The 23,496-nt window shown below is 37.2% G+C and overlaps 1 protein-coding gene across 1 annotated transcript in view; it reads right to left on the bottom strand.

The window, feature by feature from the left end:
* LOC115918032 (serine/threonine-protein kinase DCLK1-like) overlaps nucleotides 1–23,496 on the bottom strand; it is a 41,611-nt gene that overhangs the window by 13,547 nt on the left and 4,568 nt on the right. Inside the window, exon 3 of the mRNA XM_030980892.1 lies at nucleotides 7,860–7,956. Coding sequence (XP_030836752.1) covers nucleotides 7,860–7,956 — 97 coding nt within the window. The remainder of the gene's footprint in view (nucleotides 1–7,859; nucleotides 7,957–23,496) is intronic.

Here is a 23,496-nt window from a genome sequence, read left to right on the forward strand (position 1 = left end):
CAGTTCCACCCAAATCCTATCATTGGATTAAGCGGAGGAGTTGAATTAAAGCCTGATCGATCGGCTACAATGTGTGTCATCAAGCCAGTCTTGTTGAACAAAACCACAACATGCATGTTAGACGCAGGCAGCGAGTTCGGGCATTGTGGCGGCTTTTTATGCTCTTTGTCATGAAATATTCAACAGATCTTAGTATGTGACCTATAAAGTGTAGTGGTAAGTGGCATTAGCATACAGTCAAGGGGGAGCCCCTGGGGGGGGGGGGGGGGGTGCTGCCAAATCATACTTTTTGTGTGTATATTTACCAGGTCTTTGGTTTAGAAATGTGTTTGAATATCTGCAACATATCTATTTTTAATAGGTTATCCAGCAGCCGAAGGGTTTTGTCAGCACCTTTAAATTGTGGAACCATTTTGCTAGTTAGCCGCCCCCCCCCCCCATTATAAAAAAAAAAACTGTGTCCTAGGATATCTAAATACAATTTTCCAAGAGATTTTAATTTCCTTTTTTTTTTTTAAGGGGGAGGAGGAGGGGCAGAGGGTTTACATAAAACTTACTGTTCTTCCCAAAGTCATAATGGAAACAATACCCCACAAGGCTCATCATTGAGAATACTTACTAGTACACATAAAAGACAGAGACAAACAGTCCTAGCTAGAAACATCGAACATCACGTTGAATTTGAAAGCATGTTATCATAGCAGAACTTATCATTACTGCCTGTGATACTGAACTCTGTACATTTCCCATATGTTTTCTTCTCACCAATATTCCCCTTGTCAATCATTGACCAATTTTAGCACCCAATATCTTTGATCACGAGCGCCTCCCCCATCAGCGTAACCATAGGACCATGAACTCTCCCAGCATCCTCTATTTCATTCAGGTCAGCAAATGATTTCCCTGTGGATGCTCTCAAAATTGCCCCTTTAAAGCCCCGCTGCACTACTAATAGCTACTTGCGCCCTCTATATAGCAAACATTGGTGACTATTGGTCCCCCATGGTCCCCCTTTTCTTATGTTAATTGAGAGCTGATTTGATGAGATAACCACCTGGCAGTGACCATGCAGGGAGGTCTAATCCCTCCTGGCCAAACTAGTGCAGTTGGGCTACATACAGAAACCCTTGTGATTCGTAATGCATAACATAGGGTCTTTGGGCTAGGAGACTATACAGAGACTGCAGTCCCATAAGCCCTGTGCTGTGGGTGCCTCTGACAAGGAGCCGGACAGAGTTCAGCTCAGCTTAAAGCCCATCAATACTAGTGAACAGGAGGAGAACTTTTATGGAATTGTGTTTAAAGCATCAAATTAGAGTCTGTTCCAGCAGACTACTCCCATCATCTACCAAGCTACACACATACAATTAAGGGTGTCTACATCAGATGCGCCGGCAGACACACACACACACACGAGGGCATGGCGTCTTTCTGCAGCCTGCCTGATGAGAATCAACACTGACAGATTTCCCTGCTTAAAATTAATGATCGGAAAATCGCATGAGCCTGTCATAACCATCAGACTTTGTGCTTTACGTACAACCCGCTCGTGTTTCGCTGCTGATTTTAAAGCTCCGTAAAAAGAACGAGTTGAGTCCTCACTCCTGCCTCCATCATCTTCTATGCTTACACATCTTTGAGTCATGGCAGCATTATGATGTCATCATATGACACGATAACAAGAAAGCCAATTTGGAATATGATTCCGTGGGAAATAGCTCCTTGACAAATGTCTTCATAAATTGACGATGATTCAAGCACATGTGTATCTTTGTGGATGCCTTTCTCTCATCTCTCACTCTTGTTTTCCAGACAAGATATCTTTTCACAGTATACAGTATGTCAAATCAACCTGCAAGTGCAACTCCAGATAACAATCATATTTCTAGACTTTTCAATAATTCTCATTTTGTATTTGACAACCACTTTGCCAAAATCCCTAATTTTACGTATTTCCAAAAGCATTAGTTTATTAGTTTTTTCCTAATTATCTTGGTATTCTGTTATGGTAACTTGTTATTAAGGTGGTCTTCTCCTTTAGACTCCCAGCTGAATTCAATTTCTATATTTGCCTTTACATGATATCACCGCTTCATCGATCGAAAAACAATCGTCAAAAAGTATATCTAGACAATCAGTATTGTAAACTGAGCGGAATTGATGTAAGATATATCCATATGGCTTTACCACACCCATGACAAATACCATTTTATATCATGTAAACATAAAGAATCAAGCAAATAATCTATTCTAAAAGATAAAAGATAAAAAAGAACTCATGCTAAAAGAAATTTGGTTTTCTTTTAAATTGATTGTTCTTTCAGTTTCATTTTCATTTTTTTTCAATAATATTTACATAAAGTAATACATTATGGTGCTATCACATTTCTCTTGAAAAGGAAATATTCTACTGCGAGGCTACTAATTTTTATGTGGACACTGTTCCAGACATTTATTAAGTTGATGTTACACAAATTAAGGTAAAAAAAGAACCCATTGTAACTTGATCAATGCAGCAGATGATAAGGTCTGCCAAGTTTAGATAATTGACACTATGCGTTCAATTCTAGGAATCAAATATCCAATAAACGACATGTTCCCTCCCGTGACTCATCTGTGCGATTCTCAATGAAGTAAGGAGCCTAATTTGTCGTCCACGCCGACAAGGCATAATTAAATTTCTGCACAAACAACATCAACGTAACTCGGTTTGACGACAATTTGCACGAAGATCACCCGGTGTCGTGCTGGGACGCAGCCGTCTTCGAGTGTGGAAGTAGGAAATGGGATGGGATGAAGGCAAACGTTAACCTTGGAATATGTGAATTGTATCCAATTTTAATTTGGATGGGATTGTACGAGGTCGTTTTGTTATCAGGTGCTGAGGGGTTTGTTTTGTGTGTGTGTGTGTGTGTGTGTGTGTAGGGGTGGGGTTGGGATGGGGTTGGGAACGGTCAAGGGGCGGTCAAGGAATGGTCAAGTTATGATCTTGGAATATGCAACTTGTATGCAATTTTAATTTGAATGAGATAGTTGGAGGTGGTTCTGTAATCATGTCTGGTGAGGGTGTGTGTGTGTGTAAGTGAAAATGTGCATGTGCGTGTGTGTGGGCAGGGGAGAGAGGGGGAAGTGGTCAAGGAATAGTCAAGTTATGACCTTGGAATATACATGCGACTTGTATGCGATTATAATGTTGATGAGATTGTTGGAGGTGGTTCTGAATCATGTCTGGTGGTCGAGGGCTTGTGTGTGTGTGTGTGTGTGTGTGTGTGTGGGTGTGTGGATGGGGGTTAACAGTCAAAGAACAATCAAGTTATGACATTGAAAAATATGTGACTTGTATGCAATTTCAATTTGGATGAGATTGTTGGAGGTGGTTCCACTATTAGGTGGAAATAAATGCTGGGTGGTGCATGTGGGAATAGGTCAGGAGAAGGTCAAGTTTAGACACCCAGCGCCAATTGTAAGACTGAAATATTTGAATTGAATCATGCCTCTAGCTCCCACAGCCAAAATTCCTACTAGAAAAACAAAATGGGAAGGGAAAGATCAATACGAAGGCCAGCTCATGAAATCCATATCTTATGATGACAGCTAAACTTGACTTGTATGCAAGTAAAATTTGGAAACCATTGTTCAGACTTCAGAAGAGGTTCTCTGATCAGGTGATATGAGTGTTTGGAGGGGGTGGGGTCACATATATGTCACTTGAAGATCATGCAAGTCTGTGTCAGGGGGAGGGGTGGAGTCAGATTAGTAAGCAACGCTACAAATATCTTATGACATTGCTATCTTATGAAGACAGTAACCAACATGCTGAATGTTGAGCTTTTGGCTATGACTGCTTACATAAAATTATGGAGCTTTGAGTTTAGTATTCCCTTCATTATGAGTATTTTGTTGAAGATATTTTAACTCACCCAAACTACCTAAAAGAATGCCACCTGCATTTTCATCTTATGAAGATAGCGATGTATTTTTTTAACTGAAGAACCAAATTTGTATTTCTTCTTTTCTTAGCAAGTGATGAGGAATAATTGCCTTGCATTGAGCAAATGAGATCAAGAACTAACACAAATTTAAAAAAATACAGCAACCATCCTTTCAAACAACCATGTCATCAAGTTGGTCAGAGCAACCTAATTGCACAGCACTGATTTAGGTTCAAGGTAATAATCGCCAGCACAAAACTATTGAGTTTTGACTTTAGTATTCGCCTTCATTACGAGTATTTTGCTGGAGATATTGTAATTTACCCGAACTACCTAAGAGTATATGCCACCTGCATTGTCATTTCATCTTATGAAGATAGCGATGTATCGGTTACCTGAAAAAACGATTGTATTTCTTCTTTTATTACTAAGGAATAATTGCCTTGCATTAAGCAACTGAGATCAAGTACTAACACAATTTAAAAATTTGAAAATAAAGCAACCATCCTTTCAAACGACCATGTCATACAATTGGTCATATCGAGCAACCTAATTAGTAGTGATTTAGGTTCAAGGCAATAATCGCCTACACAAAATCAGTGAGTTTTGAGTTTAGTATTCGCCTTCATTATGAGAAATTTGTTGAAGATATTGTAATTCACCCGAACTACCTAAGAGTATGCCACCTGCATTGTCATTTCATCTCATGAAGATTGCGACTTATCGGTTGGCTGAAGAACCGATTTTGTATTTCTTCTTTTCTGAGCGAGGGATAAGGGGTTATTGCCTTGCATAAAGCTAATGAGATCAAGAGCTTTGAATAAATAAATAAATAAATGAATAAAGCAACCATCCTCTCAAACGACCAAGTCATAAAGTTAGTCAGAGCAACCTAATTGCACAGTACTGATTCATCCATGTTTCGAAGGGAGGATGTGAACGCCTGCGAGAGCAGTCGCACTGTCTATAGCCAAAGTGTAGGTCATACCATAAGGCACAAGCATATTCTCGAGTAGAATATAAATGGTAGCTAGGGTACACGTCTATAATTAGGAACCATTAGGGCATTAATGCTTTATCGGAGAGTCAACACACTTGCAGCCCCAAATAGATGGTATTTTAGATCAAAATTAACACTTATATTATCTAATAAAGATTTTTAAAATATCTTATGCTCGCTGTTCATGTACATGCACTGAGTTTGCCTGTGAATTAATTTATATCATCAAAGTCAGAAAGCAGACTATTGGGTGTCATCATGGTGGACATAGGAGGGTCAAAGGTCATGGAGATACTGAGAAGGGGGAATACATAACTGCAATGCAATAGCTATGCATACTGGAGATATTATAGACAAAAAATGTACTAAAACACAATTAAGTATATAAATGTAGTGCAGTATATACATGTAATTCCCTACTAAGAATTGTCCTCTTTATTGTTGCACTAGCTGCTGTTGCCAAGAAGTACTCTTATTTAATACCAGAAATGATTCAAAATTCAATATCATACGAGCGATAACTACCTGCAAAAGTCATTCGAAAGGCTACACTAATGTTACATAATTCTTTGAATTTTCTGTCTAATAATAATTATTCATTTGTAGCAAACTGGGTACATTTATAACATGCAAACCACCTGCCCAATGGAATCACTCATAGGTAGTCTCATTTGGAGCAATGTGGCTCCGTGAGCTAGAATATTTCTCTCTAGGTATGTCTTCATCAGCTCGAGATTGCCAAACAGCCCGCTATTTCTGATTTCGGACCTCGAAACCTCGAAACTCGAGCTCGAGCTCGAGAAATTAGCTTGAGATATTTTGCTCAGCGTTTGCACATAGTGCAAGTCTTTTGGCTGGTGAAGAAGAATCAGAAAAATAGCGGGATATTTTACAAACTAGCCCAAGATATCTTGGGATGATTATCTCGACCAAATATCCCGCTAAATGCAGCTGCGGGCTGATGGAGACGCAAACTAGCTGGATAATTTGCGATCGGGATACTTAAAATAGCGGGATATTTGGCTATCTCGAGCAGATGAAGACAGGCCTAATGTGGCTCCATGAGCTAGAAATGTCAAGCCTCATATTATGCCGCTCTCCTAAATCACATGTACGCCTAAACACGATGTTGATTTCAGCGAAGCGGCTACAGCACTCGCGCCAAGAGTACCATGGCAGGCAGCGTTTTAGAATCAAATTTCTGTACTCGGGTTACAAATTAAGAGGAAGATCGATGGATGGAACGAGACGACGACTGAATGTCATCTTACGCAGAGACAGCTGGACTCCCAAGAGCGCATAGAAAGGATCTTTGGGTTCTCAAGATGTTGCATTTCATTAATGTCGGAAATGTAAATGTCAGAGTTAATTGGAGCTATGATATCTGGAGTAGTAGAGCTAATTACACTCAATGTTTAAGTGAATAATGTGACTGCATTTAGTCGTATCTCTCAAATCAACATCCTAATGTACCGTTCAACGTAGGCAAGTAGCTATGTCACATATATCTAAACTGACTTGTGCTGTTCTATTCTATAAAAGCATGACTATAGTCATGAATGAAGCAAAGTTTAACTGAAAAATGGACAGGCTTTCCGATGATGCTAAATACATGTTCAAACGATACAATAAATAGAAGCAAAATCAAACGAGGCAAAACAAGAATTTTCAATTTCTGTTGAGGGTTCAGCATTCAGACATTTTATGTTGTAGATTCCAGGCCTAATATATATCAAACATTTGAGACATGACAAAAAAATAGTGAAACGGTTTCCAAATTTTCATGAATGTATTGACCTGAGGGCTGCTCCATTAACATTAATTCCCACCTACAGCAAACATGCAAAGATTCGTATTTGTCATGTTTTCTCCCCTTGTTTCTTTTTTCACCCTAGGCTACAGATTCGCCTTTGCCAGAAGATGGTTTGAACAGATTTCAATGCCAGCCTGCCTCAGATTATATCTTCTACATATACATGCATCTCAATTTTTTTTTAAAGACATAACAAACTTCTTTATGCAATTTCCCACATTTTCATGAATTCAGTGCATTCCCACCTTCGGCAAAAGTGTATTTGCATCCTTAAATGTTTTTGGGTAGTGGAATAAGACAAGATATTTCAGACAGATTCAATGCCCGCTAGCCTCTTCTACAGTACAGCCATCTCAAAATAATTAACACATGAAAAAATGCTGCAAGCAATTTCTCTCATTTTCATGAATTCGCTGCATTCCCATCTGAAGCAAAACTCATTCTTATTTTGTCATCATCTTTTATATTTTTGGGGTAGTGGAACAAGACAAGATATTTCAGACAGATTCAATGCCTGCCTGCCTCAGATTATACCTTCTAGGGTACATACGTGCATCCCCAAAATTCAAGACATGGACAAAATGCTGCAAGTAATTTTCCACATTTTCATGAAATTACTGCATTCTGACCGGAAGCAAAAATCATTCTCTTTTTGGGGTTATCATCCTTAAAGATAAAGTTGAGTTCTGGTCATGTGACTGCACTGTGAAAGAAACGGTGTGGAATCGATCAGAAAAAGTTGTTCATGTAACTTATAAGTATTGGTGTGTACTGCTGGGTTCTGGAGTCATCAAAAAGATAAGAAATTTGACCCAGTCTTGGTAAAGTAACAAGCACTGTACACATAAAAATGTGGCATAAGAATTGGGCCTCATTTCAAAGCTATTACTTGTCATATTGATAATATAAAGGCATTTGAAGAGCCATGCATGCTTTTCAGGGATTATTTTTGCTCTGATGTTCTTCCACATTTGCATAATAACAATGATAACACTCACTAATTATTTTTTACCTCTCCCCTGAACTCAACCTATAATTCTCTTTAATATTTTTGGGCTAGATGGTCTGGACGGATCTATGCCCGCCCTCCCACATATTGGAGTGGTATACTTACCGTCCATGGCAAGTTCAAAATCGTCATGACAGAAGCGTTCCTGCCCGTAGGCTATGAAGACATCGTCATCCTTGAAGAAACCCTGTAGGGAGTGGATCTGTCAAGAGAAGAACAAGAGAAGAACGTGAGATGGATGAGAGAAGAAAGTGAGAAGGATGAGAGATGGGAGAAGACAAAGGATAAATGCTAAGTGAACCAGTGCATTGTTTCACTAAACCATCTTTAACGCAATTCTATGCAAAGACATCACATTGAAAAGCTTGTTAATTTAATAAACCAATTGTTTCAGTGGGTTGTTGGCAAACTTGGACTTAATTATGGCAGTTTCGTGAAACCCTGCCATGGTTTAAGTAATTGCAAACAAAATTATACATATAAATGTACGTCCAGGGCAGTGAGGACACATAATTAAGGTATGGCATGTGAACATACTTGATTGAAAACCAACAGATGATCAAGGAAAGAACATGCAATGAATGTTAGATGAAAGGGCGGAATGACACAAGGAATGAGTTCTATGTAAAAATCAGGTTTAAATAATTGCACCCCTCAATAAAAATTGAACAAAATATGTACACACCTTTATATATATTATATAAAAAAGGAAAAAAATGCATCTCCAGTACAAAAAATGAGGTATAGGATGTGAAGATACTCCATTGAAAACCAACAGATGAATCTTCAGGATGGGGAAAAATGCTTTGAGAAGCAAAAATGAAAATTACTAGGTTGAGTCAAGCCAAGGGAGGAGGATAGCTCTCGAAAAGCAAGAAGAGGTGTATAGGACAGACATGAGATTTTCACACCCTTTGTTCCATAGTTTGAAATGTAAAGACTCTATTTAAAAGCTAACTGTATCTGCTAATACCACTACGTCCAGCAGGAGTGCAGGAATGCTGCTCATTTTCCACAATAGGATCGACTTACAGTTAAAATGTAGGCCTATATTATAAATGCACAAATTTATTGATATGCAGTGATGAGAAGCATCATTAGTTTTGCCACGGGGCGTGTATTAGTTTCATCTAGGCAGCCATGATTAGCATTTATGATAGATTTGGAGGGCAAGATGAGTGAGGTATGCAAAGGGACCCTGGAAATACCATAATTCCTATTGGAGCAAAGTTAATCTGAACATTTATGGGTTACGTTTATGCAGAATATTTCAAGATGGCTCCTTTCATATGGTTTTGAACCAAATTAAATCAATCATCCTATTATGGCAACTCTGCCTCATACCTATTAATAAACCAGTCTACATATTGACCTACAATAGAAATTCTAAATTATTCCTCTAAAATATGAACTATGACTTCATTTTTGAAAATCGTATGGTGTAATACAAACACATAAAACAAATCTGTATCTGACTAAAAGTATTCATACTGATTATACATGTATAGGTCCAGATCTGGTGGTCAATGTGAAATGGGATTTCCATTGTCAATGGTGATTAACTGTCCTCTAATTGCCTCATGGGGAGATATAGCTTAATTGGTAGGATGCCATTATCAATTCCACACACGATTCAATTCGTCATTGGCAGGAAAATATCAAATAAAATTTGAGCATCTTATCTAGCTACCACCTGCTGACAGCTCTGGGTCAATCCCTAGGCTGACCCGGGTAAGATTGTCAATGTGAAATGGACATACAGTGATCAATGGTGCTGGTGATTAACTGTCCTGTATTGGCCTCATGGGGAGACAGACAATCAGAAGCTATGTTCACATGGCACACATTTAAACTATAAGTTTGTGAATCCTTGGAGTTCTAAACAACAATACACTAACAATGACAAGGGTTCACACTGGACCCAAACAACAAGTATTCAAAATGTTAAACTACAAGCTGGGGAATTATTCATTTTAACTACAAGCAAAACTTTGAGTGAGAACCTCCTCCCCCTCCCCTCCCCCCATCTGCTGCTCGTAGTTACTGTGCTAACCTTAAGATTGGATGTGGTTTGTAACTTAGAGTAAACTTAAAGTTTGTAACCATGCCAGGTCCTTAACTACAATATAACTTAAAGTTAGAAGACTGTTGTGTGAACATGGCTAGAGGCATGCTGTGATTAGGTCCACTAATTATTCCATTCATCATGGGTAGGCAAAAGTATTCCTTCCATGCTTGAATAACTCATCAAAGCAGCTCATTTAAAGTCAGTGTACGTAATAATAATATTCAGTGCAAGTACCCTAGCTGAATCCCCTTAGAAGAGAAGTTTCATCTATCTAATTATCATAATATTGTAACTCCAAGAGCTTTAATACACATAGCTTACATTGCAGTATATGGCCATTTTTCACTCTCTGTTTGCCTGTTTACAATCATACAATCTGCAGATTGACCAGCCACAAACGCTCATCGTTTTAAACATTAGTTGTAACCAAAGTTAAGTCTCTTTTTCCCTTTTCGATTGAAAGAATGGAAAAAGGAACTTGAACTTGCCTGTGCAGTCAATAGCTTTCAAATTACAGAATGCAAAGTACGTCGGTAGAATACAAATCTGATCATCCCTGTTTACCCCCTATGTTCTCTTGAATGTTGCGTCTTGCGCCCCCCCCCCCCCCCCCACCAAGGGAATACCACTGGCCTTGATTTTAACAGAAGACCATCGAAGTCCCCTCAAGCCCCACCATCCAGAATTTTATTTTTTACAAAACCGATCCTCCAGGCAGGGAAAATTTTGAAAAGTGTTATTCAGAGACTGCATAATATTAAGAAAGAAAGATTGCAGAAACAGTGTAAAAGGAAAATACAAAATGTCAGATAGAAAGGTGCACGAGAAATGAGTGATGCTGAAGGAAGAGAACTTGTTTAATAATGAATAAGTCATAATCGTCTAGATGGTATTATACATTTACAGGTGTATGAAATAACCATAATAATCCCATAACAAATTTTTCCTGCTTGCAAGGAATACTTGGATGACAAAGATGCGAGTATAAATGACAATGCATCCAGAAGATAGAAGAAAGTAATTTTCAGTCTACAGAATTTGTGGATGCAGGCAGTAATTCTGAAATAATTTTCAGAAAATGGTAAACAAGAACCAAATTTAATAAGATGGAATAAGAAGGTGCTAATAGATAATTTCCCAAGAATGAAGACGGTGGAAGAAAGGGGAATTTCTCCATCTACCCTGAAGCCGTTTTAAATCCAAACAGAATCAAATTATTCAGCAGGTCATCGATGGGATGGTATAGGCCACTGGGGGCGGTCATACCGTTGGACTGGCGCCTGATTAGCTTTGACACGAAGTCTCTAGCATCCTCGGGCAATGACACTCGTGCTAATGAAACAGTATTCACGAGCATCTCCATCAAAACAGCAGGCCATATGGTGGGGGTATTTCATTATGATATGTGAGATGGTATAGGGATGGGTAGCTGGGGGGGGGGGGGGGGCTATTGAAACCACCTGATGGACTATGGACCGATTTGAGCGCTATGTCAGGCGCTAGTCTGCATGGACAGACTCAGATTTTGACATTTTTCAAGGCTTCAAGCCCATATACGGTAACTTATGTGCAAGAAGACTATATTTTCTAGTAAGATCCATAAGGGTTTTACATTGTAGCTTCTAATATTAACATTTATATTTTTCTGTACATGCATGTACATGTATAGTTAACAATTAACACACTTCTGGGGCTCAGTACAAGACATCTTCATAAAAAGTAAACATGACTGGAGTCCAGCGTAATTAGTTTGCATAAATGGATGTCATTCAGCAGCTACTAAAGAGAGAGCTTGTGAGTGGTGGTCTATAGTCCAGATATTTCAGACCCTTCTTTACATATTTTGCGAACTGACTACCCGGTATTGGGGGTCTTCTTTTGACATAAACATATTTTTAAAGAAGATAAATGTCAAACTAAATGATCTTGATAATCCTTCTTTCATTTCTTGTTATTCTATCATCTTTCTAAATAATTATTTTTACAGAATGTTACATTGACAAAGTAACAGAATTAACTATTCAATTCCAATGACCGGGGTAATAATATATCTGTAAAGCATTTGGATAGGGGTTTCGGTCCTGAAAAGCGCTTTATAAGAACTATAAGAACTATTATTATTATTATTATTATTATTATTTGAAACTGAATTATTTTTAAAAGATATATGTTATGATTCATGTACATTTAGGCCTGTATATCCATGGTGGATGAATGAATATCAAAATATTGAAAATAAAACAAAACAAAAATATTTTTTTGACAATTATACTAAGGGAATACATATAGAGCTTACTGTAAGCTTTAGTAGAAACCCAGTACAAAACCTACAAATATACAAATAAAACTATGAAATAAGGACATTGACATCTGAACATAATCCTAGAATAACCGCAATTTTTTTTTTTTGTCTGATTATGTTAAAAACATTTTTGTTTATTCTAATCCATCACAGTATTGGGTGAGATATTGGAAAAACAGAATATCCTGTTTCAGCCCCTATTATCCCTTGGGGGGGACAAAGCAAGCCCAAGTACGATATCAAGGCAATATGCATGCAATATGGGTAACGTGAACGAGCTTATTTATTATTCTGCTAGCTCTCTCTGGTCGGACAACGTCTCCGAGCCAATGTCTTGGTCCGCTGGCGCTTTGCAGGATCATACTCAGTCACTCTAGTCTTGAATTGCAGACTGTTTGAAGTAGTCACCCAAAGAAAATTCACAACAACTGATAATTATGGACAAATTATATATGGATGGAAAGATTTTCTCTTGAATAACATGTATAATTTGCTGAAAAATCATTTAGATATCATGGAAAGGCGTAAATTGCACTGTGGCTAGCTGTGTCTCGCATGTGCCGTCACAAATCTTAACTCTCTACGGAGGACCGCTGAAGGCAGAAAATCTGGATCTCAAAAATTTACATTTTTTAAAGAGGGAAGTTGTTATATTTGATCAACAAGGCTCCCCCCTTTGCAATGATATGAATTTTGCATCAATTCAAAACACTTTTGATTCTTCGGTGACTATTTTAAAACGTGCATGCTCTCTCTGGTGAGTATATAGGCTACTAACATTTATTGTGGTGTATGACAGACAGAATACATGCACCAGAAGAAAACCACTACATCATACGGGAAAAAAAAGAAATTATCAATTATCTAGACCAGACCTGTATGTATAAAAATACCTAAATTTGGGACTTTGATAAACTAAATACAACAGCTCTATGGTTTAAAAACAAATATTTTTAATGAATATTTGATTTCTCATTAACCTTTTTGGGTAGCCATGGGTAGTAATAATAATAGAGCAATTACCTGCATTATATTCATATATATTCAGAAAACACTGGATTGATAAGTTCTTAAATTAGATTTTAACACTTTTCTTGAAATAAGTTTTTTTCTCAAAAATATATTTTTTTAATAGCAAGAAATTAATTTCTATGATTAATCAATGGTACTTCAATCAGTGCAATTTTCTCTGCCTTTCCTAAAAAGAATTAAATACAACTGATTTTCCTTCCTTCACAGGTATCAAATGTATTTTTTTTTAAATATAAGAGTGGGAGTGATTAAGCCCAAGAAAACTTTGAAAGAATTTTGATTAAAAAAGAAAACAATTGTAACATAATGAGGATACTAGAGCAAATCAGCCCCTCCCCCATCCCCCCCCCCAAACAAAAATGGTTCATGAACTTAAAAAAGGGTATTTATTATACCAGAATAATCTAATGAAATGAGGGGGAAACAGGGTTTGTATTTATAAACTAGTTCATCTCCCCCTGCTCAGCTACGATCCCATTTTCCTAATCAGTGTTTTGTGTGGTAACAGCCTGCATGTGAAATCAATACAGCCAAGACACGGGGAGATGGGAAGAGGACGTACGGCCCCCAGACTCCTCACTCCTTCGCCGCTGCTGAATGGGCGCGGGGATGAGCATGCTGGCGGCGAAGCCATGCGTGGAATAAGATGCCATACCCTTCGGTAAAACAGGCATCTTTGGTCCGGGTATAGTTAGCCTTGTGACAAGGAGTCAGGAAATATTTGTTCATGAGGATGGATCTATTTATTTTACTGTAGATATCTTCTTTAAGATGACTTAAATTTTTACAAAGCCATTATATTTCAAAGAAACGTACAAGAATTCTTGAGGAGGGGGCTCAACTCCATACCAGTTATCAACTTCTAATCAATATTGAATTTTACGAATTAGTGTACAGGCAGAAAAAAGGGAATGTATTTTTGCTGAAAGGTACATGTTTTCCCTTACAGAATGTTACAGACATCGAATTGAATTATCAAAAGTGATCTAATTGATGTAAAAATCTGTGAAAAATACAACATTACTACAGGAAATTCAGGGTTTGTCAGTTCATATATATTTTTGTATATTGAACTCCTAAGCATGTAATATTTGTGTAATATTAAATTGATTCTCATATATATAATAAGCAGAATATGTGTATAAAATTGAATTGATTCTTTTATATATGATAAACAAAATATTCAATAATGAACATACATGAATATGGGCCTCATTAACGTAACATAAACACTATCTGTATTATGCATGTTCTGATATCCTGGGGCACCAGTGATCTATCACCGTCTCCAAAACGTCTTTTTTTGACAATTCATTGGTGGTTACCAGTATGATGATAAAGATAACATTTCTTTAATCATTGCATCACCCTCATATTGCAACCACACAAATGTTTCATATCTTTCAAAGCCACAATCTGACATTACAATCTTAGGGAGGGATGTCGCTTTTCACAGGAGGGTCTGCAGATAGAGACTAATTAATGATATGTCTGGCCAAGATAAAAAGGGGGAAAGGGAGCGCAAACCAACATTACCACCATACAAAGGTTTTCTTCTGTTTCCATAATATATGAATAATTTATTTAAACCTTGCATAATACCACTATCCAAATAATGGTCTTCAAATACAGACTAATTAATAATATGCCTGGCCAAGAAAAAAGGGGGAAAGGGAGCATCAACCAACATTACCTCCATACAAAGGTTTTCTTCTGTTCAATATGAATAATCTATTAGATCTTGCACACAATGAAACTATCCAAACAATGGTCTGCAAATACAGACTAATTAATAATATGTCTGGCCAAGCAGCCCAGTGTTGTGTGAAGAGTGAAAAAGGAGCCCTTTGTTCTCCTCCAGTCTTTGTGTGTGAGGGAGACTTTAGGTGCTTGCGTGTCTCTATCTCATTGTTTGCACACATGCACTCCACAAAGCAGACAGGGGTGAATGATTAAATATGGGATAGGATGATGCTAGGAAAATGGAAGGAAAAGTGAAGGAAAAAGAGGAAATGTGGATAGACATGGGAGAAAGGAGCTGAGAATGAGCCCATGTCCATATACTATTGTCTGTTTGGAGCCGAAGGGCATTAAGTCATATCATTTTCTAGAGAGTTAACACCCTTCTGGCTCCAAACAGATGATATTGTTTTCATATAATTCCCATCACACTTGAAATCATAGATTTCTGTTTAAAGGTATAAACCAGTTCTGGTCATGCGATTGCATTGTGAAAGAAACATTGTGGAATGGATCAGAAAAGGTTATCTAGCATAAATGTATTGGTCACTTTGGTGTGTACTGCAAGGTTCTGGAATCATCAAAATGATATAAAATTTGGGCCAGTCTTGGTAAAGTTACGAGCACTGTACACATAAAAATGTATATGGTACTATGCGATATCTATCCAGGCCGGATAGATATATGATAATTTACCAAATATATCAATTAGTAGGCGGTTTCCCGGCAAAATTTGTATGATCACGTATTAACCAAAACATATTCTTTCACATGATTGGTAATAAGAGCTTCCTTTTTTATATTTTGAGAGGGGGGCGTTTTCCAAAACTGGTCTTTACCTTTAACTATAGAATTTTATGAAAGGTAAAATTGGGTCTGGCTCCTACAGGTTATATTTCATTACCAATAAAGGGTGATCCTTCGAAATGATTTTGTCCCGTTTTCATGTAAAATGTTTTTACATTTGGTGAATGAAATAAATTAATGAATCAATTTTAATGGCATTAATGCCTACTAGCATTCTATATTGTAAATTAACTTATTGATAATTATTGAAGTATTAGTCCGTGTTTGTGCTTGTCATTGTATTCATTATCTACAGTAGTATCAGATGCTACACTGGCTTATATACACAATTTGATGAGAGTAAATTGAGAGTAAATTCTGCAACTGAAATGCACACAATGCACAATTACAGTGTACAATATCCACATTGGTATGAGGTGTCAGACTATAGGAGAAACAAAATTCCACTAAAATGTCTAAACTAAACTAAAATACATGTATAATTTAGATGAGAGTGCATTGATAGTAAACATCAATATTCAATACTTTTCACAAGATATCAAAAAATATATATAAAAGTACTGAAGGTTGGATCATAACCAACTCATGGTAATGAATAAAAAGAATATGAATTTTATCTTTCATAGTTTGACTTCAACTTTAAATAATGAATGGTTAAGAAAGTGAATAGGTGCAGGAAGAATGAGTAAAGAAGATGAGGAATACAATCTTCAAATATTGAATATTTGTTCATGTCCCTGGGCTGTGCAATGCATATTTTAAAATAAATAAACCATTATTATCATTATCATATTGAGGAGAAATGTACAAGAAGAAGAAGGAAAAACGATATTAGAGGAAGAGGAAATTGAGATGAGGTAGAAAGACCAATTCATCAACAAATCCAAACAAGATCTTGCAAAAATTCCCAGGTTGAAGAGTACTTCCGATCTATGAGTCATCGCTTAAGGATTTTGTTCATAACATACTCTATGTCACTTCCTATTAATTTACATGGATCAAGCTACGGAGGATTCTAAGCAAATCGGCCTGTAAAATATATCTCATTCAAAACAGGAGATATTAACATTGAATCTATGTTTCTATTCCCGCATTATGATTCATATACAGAGTGCCTCTCTTTCTCCTTTTATCCTCTCCCCCTTCTCTCACTCTGTCTCTGTTTCTCTCTGTTTGTCTCGTGTCTCTCTTTTTTTTTCTCTCTCTCTCTCTCTCTCTCTCTCTCTCTATTTCGATCTGCCTATTTATAATGTTTAAATTTCTTCTTTTCCTGTCTCTTACCCTTTTATCTCTATCTTTTTTTATTCTTCTCTTTCTCAATCTCAGTTTACAAACTTGCTGTTATAGGTCTGTATGTACATGTAAGTCTACAAACAAAATATTTCTGAAATTTAGTATTCAAAGTGGGGGAAAACCCATACAATGTATATGTACACTGTACATAGAAATCTACACTTTTTTCAATTTTTTCAATTTTTAGGCAAAAAACTAAAAAGGCAGTCTCTAGTGATATCTAGATTCTATATATTCAACCAAACTATTTAAGAAAATATTGTAAACACCTAAATTACAATTGTTCACTCATCTCCATTTTCCACATATTAAACTGTAAATACAATGTACATCAAAATGTTAATAGCTTTGCCCATAGGCCACCACATTCAAACAATCCGTTAATGACTTTTCCTTTAATTGTGTTAAAAAGAAATTAAAAAACTAATGAGCCTTAGCCTGGATTCATAAGATCTGACTGGATTACTCCAACCTAACGACCGGAAAGTCAAAACCCAATCAATGGCCCAAATGATATTCATACAATCTCATTATTAATAAGCAACCTGTCAAATACAATGAAAGTCATTATGCAGGGTGCATTGTGTGAAGAATGCATGACTCACTGCCCATTAGAATTGGTCATAATTAGTATTGTCAGAGGTTGAATAGTAAATTTGTTTATCTTCTCACTAAGTGATCTGGTTGGCGGTTGATTTATAATCTATATGACAGGATTTGATCCATTGGGCAGTCTTCTTGTTTGACAGTGGTTGTAGGAGTATTCCACTTACTTTCAGATCTTATACATTATTCACATGTACATCTGAATAATAAATGACTTGTTGTGTCCATAATCAGAAATCACCTGAATTTGTTTGAAGAAAGTCTGATTACAAAATGACTGAGTTAATAATGGGGTTGCGAGAAATGAGAATCCACTTTAGATTCGTTTGAATAATAAGTTATGTTGATCCACTTTAGATTCATTTAAATATAATGAATATGTGGATACCACAGACATCTAGATCCTAACAGAAAAGCTCGATTTTTGCAAGTTGTGTACAAAAATAATCAAATAGAGATATATAGCATCTTCAAATAACCTACTTTTGCCTCACACTGACTCATATTGCAGGAGCGGTGAACCCCAAAAAGGTTAATTCATTATCCCACTAAAAGTCTTGATGAATTCAAATTTCTACCCCTCTGCCATTGTGATTCATCTTTCCTTTATGAGATATAATTATGTGAATTGTAGTTCTATTCTATTTTTAAATTTTATATGTGATGGCCGTGTGTGTTAAATGGCAATAATATTTAGTAGGCGTAACTGCATGTACTTTTATGTTGAGTCTGGAGGGAAATAGCCGCACATAAAGATCACATTCTAAATTCTGTCCTGTATCTTTATAAAATGAAACAAATAAAATGAAACAAATAAAAGGTAAAAATTAAAAGTAGTCACCCAAAGAATCAAAAGTGTTTTGAATTGATGCAAAATAAATATCATTGCGAAGGGGAAGCCTTACTGATCAAATATAACAATTTCCCTCTACAAAATATGTTTGGGGCCCGCAGTAATCATCTCTCAAGAATGTTAATTTTGAGATCCAGATTTTCTGCCTTCAGCAGTCCTCCGTAGAGCATCAAGATTTGTGATGTCACATGCAAAAAAAAACAGCTATCCACAAAGCATTTTACGCCTTTCCATGATATCTATATGATTTTTCAGCAAATTAGTCATGTTTTTCAAGAGAAAATCTTTCTATCAATATATAATTTGTCCATAATTATCAGTTGAACATTGTAGTGAATTTTCTTTGTGTGACTACTGTAGGAGTACATGTAACCAAATTTGTCAAAAAAAAACAAGAATGCCAGGTAAAACAATTTTTGAGTCTGATGTTATACATTCTACATGCATGTAGTATACATGGTTTTTTTCTTCTTCTAGGGATTGGTCACTTTAAAGATGAAGTTGAGTTCTGGTCATGCGATTGCATTGTGAAAGAAACGGTGTGGAACCAAGCAGAAAAGGTTGATCATCTAGCATATAAGAATTTGTGTGTATTGCAAGGTTCTGGAATCATCAAAATGATAAGAAATTCGGCCAAGTCTTGGTAAAGTTACAAACACTTGCACAGAAAGATGTATATGGGACTACACGAACACATGGCGTAAAAAGCCGGCCCCCCCCCCCCCGATTTTTACGATGTTACATGCATATTTAGAATATGAAGGCATTTGAAGAGCCATGCTTTTCAGAGAACATGTTTTATCTGATGTTCTTCCACATTTGCATAATAACAATTATAACGTTCTCAATTTATTTTTCACCTCGTTCCAGAACTCAACCTTCTCTTTAAGGGTGTTGGTCATGGAGCTCACCGGCCTGCACCCTCTTCGGAGGGGTCACGCACATTATTCATGCCTTTCATCATGGACCTACTTGCTTTCATGGTCTGAAGACTGTTATCATGTTATCCAGTGATGCGTCATAGGACATGGGCTCAACGGAGCAAAAGATTAATCTACATCTCATACACATCTCAATGCTAGTCTGAATCTAAAGCAGTCAACCATGTGACAGTTCATTACATTATGCTTGTCTTTATTTTCAAGAAATTATTCACGCAGATGGGGACATGCAGGTAATGTTCACAACCTGGAACCCGGCACACAGACATTTAAAAAGGAGAGGAGTACTAATTTTCACAAAAAGCACTGTGCGCTGATAATGGCTGCCGGAGCTAAAACTAGGGTAATAATTTCCAAAGCTCTTTGGAAGCGCATACAGATGTTGTATAATGTGATATGCACCATACAAGAACCAAATATTATTATTATTATTATTATTCCTGTTGAAAAAGACATAAGATTAATCTCAAACATTTCTTAACAATGAATCTCTTGCAAGTCAACCACGAGACAGATCGTTGCATCCAACAGACATTTCGAATTGAGGGGAGTACCGATATATCTACTTAATATAAGTGACTTATTTTTACACTATAGCATTTATGCAGTAAAAGATACAAGAATAATGCACATCTCATACACATCTCATCGCTGAATCTAAAGTAGTCAACCGTATGACAGTTCACTACATTACCTCTATCTTCATGACCGCAGCTGAAGAGAAGATTACATAATTCATGTCCATGGCAAAAGCATCCCACACACGTTTCCAGGGGAGAGGGAGGGGAATAGTAATATCTACATTCTTAGATATATACCAGAGCATTTCTGTTACAAAATATGCAAGATTAATGTTAACATTTCTTGATGAAGGATAAAAAGGAGAGATTTTGTGAATGATTTTAAGTGAAAATTCTACAAAGCTTTTCAGCTGTTTCTAATCTCTTTGTACAAATTATTTTGTCTCATATTGAAAAAAAGCTTACTTGTTGAGACTTTTGTTGGTCACTCTTTCTGACTTACATACCACATGAGCTTCCAAAATGACAAAAGAAAACTCCCTACTCCTTTCAAACATCTAAAAATCACTCCTTTTTTAATGTAGCACTTGTGGCACTTACAATACTGAAACATGTAATCCATACTTAATGCTCATGCATACTACAAAAACACTTTCTTGAAATGCTACATTTTGTTTTTAAAAGCTTTTCAAGTAATGTATGCCACACGATGAGTCATTACTGCATAATCTCCACTTAGCTGTATACATCAAATGAAGGTGGTTAGCCTTTCCTGCCCTGCTCCATCAAAGAACATACATGTAGGTGGGTCATCACCAGCTCGAGAGTGCCAAATAGCCCGCTATTTCTGATTTGGGAAATAATCCTGAAGTTACAAATCACGTCCTCATCAGCTAGAGATTCGACCTCGAAACTTGACCTTGAGAAACTAGCTCAATATATTTCGCTCAGCGTTCGCGGATAGTGCGAGTCTTCGGGCTGGTGTAGACACACCGGACAAATAGCGGGATATTTTGCAAACTATCCCAAGATATCTTGGGATGACTATCCCAACCAAATATCCCGCTAATTGCAATTTTATGCCGATGAAGAGTCAAGACACAAACTAACTGGATAATTTGCGAACGGGATAGTTGAAATAGCGGGATATTTGGCAATCTCGAGCTGATGAAGACAGGCCTCATGTGAATCATGAGATGCACAAGAGACTCTTGAATAATATGTGCCAATATTCTAAGATGTTAGCTCCCTTGGCTTTTAGAAAATCACCCACATGATCTCCATCTCTCAGACTCTCATAAATGTTGCATGCACTAAATTGTCTTCATCATTCTCCTCCTCCTCCTCTCTCTCTCTATCTCTCTGTTTTATCTCTTTCTTTCCTCCCCTGAGCGCTCTCTCTGTCTCTGGCTGTCTCTCTGTCTGTCTCTCTGTCTGTCTGTTTGTCTCTCTTGCAAGTGATTACCAGTTATCTACATTGTATCTTCCCTTCTGTGAGATATCGGCAGTACTCACTTAAATTACAAGTCTCTTCAAAAAGCATACATTTACTTGTGCTTAATCATGTTTTTTTTTAGACAAACAACAACTTTTCTAAAAAGCCCCTCATAACTGATCTTTCTTCCTATCTAACCTCTATTATTTTTCTTTGTGTCTTATTCTACATGTACATATACCTAATTATATTTTTACACACATGAATATTAACTGCTTGCTTAATGCTTTAACATAATGACCTTCCGACTCTGAACAGATAATATGTTCAATGATGAGTGCTATAACATCTGTCTGGCTCTCAACATGTCCGCATGTGCTCTCTCTCTCTCTCTCTCTCTCTACAGTATCTTAATACTTCTGTCATCTTTAATTTCATCCCTCTTCATGCATCTTTGATAATGCATTCCAGCATAAAGTAATTCATCTTGAAGTTCAGTGTTTCAATTACATCTGTCACATTCCCTTACTCTTGATATCATTATTTCCTATCTGTCATCCCCTGTCCCTCTCCTTGTCCTCCCTCCTCCCTCTGTGGTCAGACCAATTCCAACATCTCATTTTCCCATTACTAATGTCCTTTGGCACGATATTAATCTACATTTGCCACTCTCCACATCAGCTTCACATCTTTTAAATGCATTATTTATCTCCTTCTTCCTTATAAAGGTTTTCTGTAGCTATCTCTGATCCTATTGGTACCACCCATCCACCCTTCTCTTTTTATCTCTGTCTCATCTCAATGTCTTTTAATTGTCTTTTGTATACTAAAGATTTAATTTATGTTCAAACTTAATATTATTTTTCCTCCAAAACCTTCCTTCCATCTCTAACCACTCATCCCAGCATCTTCATCCCATGTCAGTCATCTTTAAAAATAAATCCCCCATCCTTTCTCCCTCCCTCTTTCCCCCTCCCAGGCTCCCTTGTCCCTTTCTCCTCCCTCCCTCTCTATCTTTCTCCCTTTCTTTTCTATATCTCTCTTTCATCCTTCTCTATATCTCTCTCCCCTATTTTCTTCCCTCTCTATCTCTGACAGATCACTCCTGCATCACTAACCCATCTCATTCCAGTATTCCAATTCATTACATCCCTCATCCTCACACCCCCCCCCCCCCTCTCTCTCTCTTTCACTCTTTCTCTCTCTCTCTCTCTCACTCTCTCTCTCCCTCTCTACATCACACCAATAAACTTACCCCTTTTCTCTGTCTCACTCTCACTCTCTTCCATCCTCCCATCCCATCCCTATCCCATCTCTCCTCCATCTCTGACTACTCATCCCTGCATCACTCATCCATCCCACTCTTCCTCTCTCTCTCTCTCTCTCTCTCCTCTCTCTCTCTCTACATCACACTATCTCAACATAAACTCACATACTCCTTTTCTCTGTCTCACTCTCTCTCTCTCTCCCATCCTCCACATCCCATCTCTCCTCCATCTCTGACCACTCATCCCTGCATCACTCATCCATCCCACTCTCCCCATCTCCATAGATCCCACTGGTGACTCACGGTGCGTGTCACCAGCTAACTCGAGCTGTGCAACCAATAACGCACGATGACTAATACTGACACAGATCCACGGCTAAAAACAAAAGCTGGCCGGATGAATCCCTCCATTCAGGGAAATTGAATGACCAAACTCGCTAACTGCCAAGAAAACAAACGTTGCACCACAGGCAGCTTTTCTAGGATTTTGTTTGTACCCATCTGACAAATTTAATCCCATGAAAAACAATTCTTTAAGGGCAAACATACCACATACAGTACAGTACATGCATCTCACAGTCAGTGTACTTTTTGCAAATACCGTAACCATACTTATGTACAATGTATGTACCGGTATACTTGGATATCCCACCAAAATATTTAAATCATGTCTAGTAGACTCTTTCTACATCTGTCAAGCCTCAAGTCATACTAATTACTTAAAAATAAGTTCTTACAGATGAATGCATCAGCATAAAATGGAAACAGTATTTGCAAGATTTCTTAGTATGCAAGTCAAGCCCTAGGCAGGTAGTCTTGTTGTTAAGGGCAACCATCATAGAAAAAGAAAATCAGTTTTTCTCGTCTATTATCTCTA

The sequence above is a fragment of the Strongylocentrotus purpuratus genome, unplaced genomic scaffold, assembly GCF_000002235.5.
Source record: "Strongylocentrotus purpuratus isolate Spur 01 unplaced genomic scaffold, Spur_5.0 spur5_scaffold_11, whole genome shotgun sequence".
Lineage (NCBI taxonomy): Eukaryota > Metazoa > Echinodermata > Echinoidea > Camarodonta > Strongylocentrotidae > Strongylocentrotus > Strongylocentrotus purpuratus.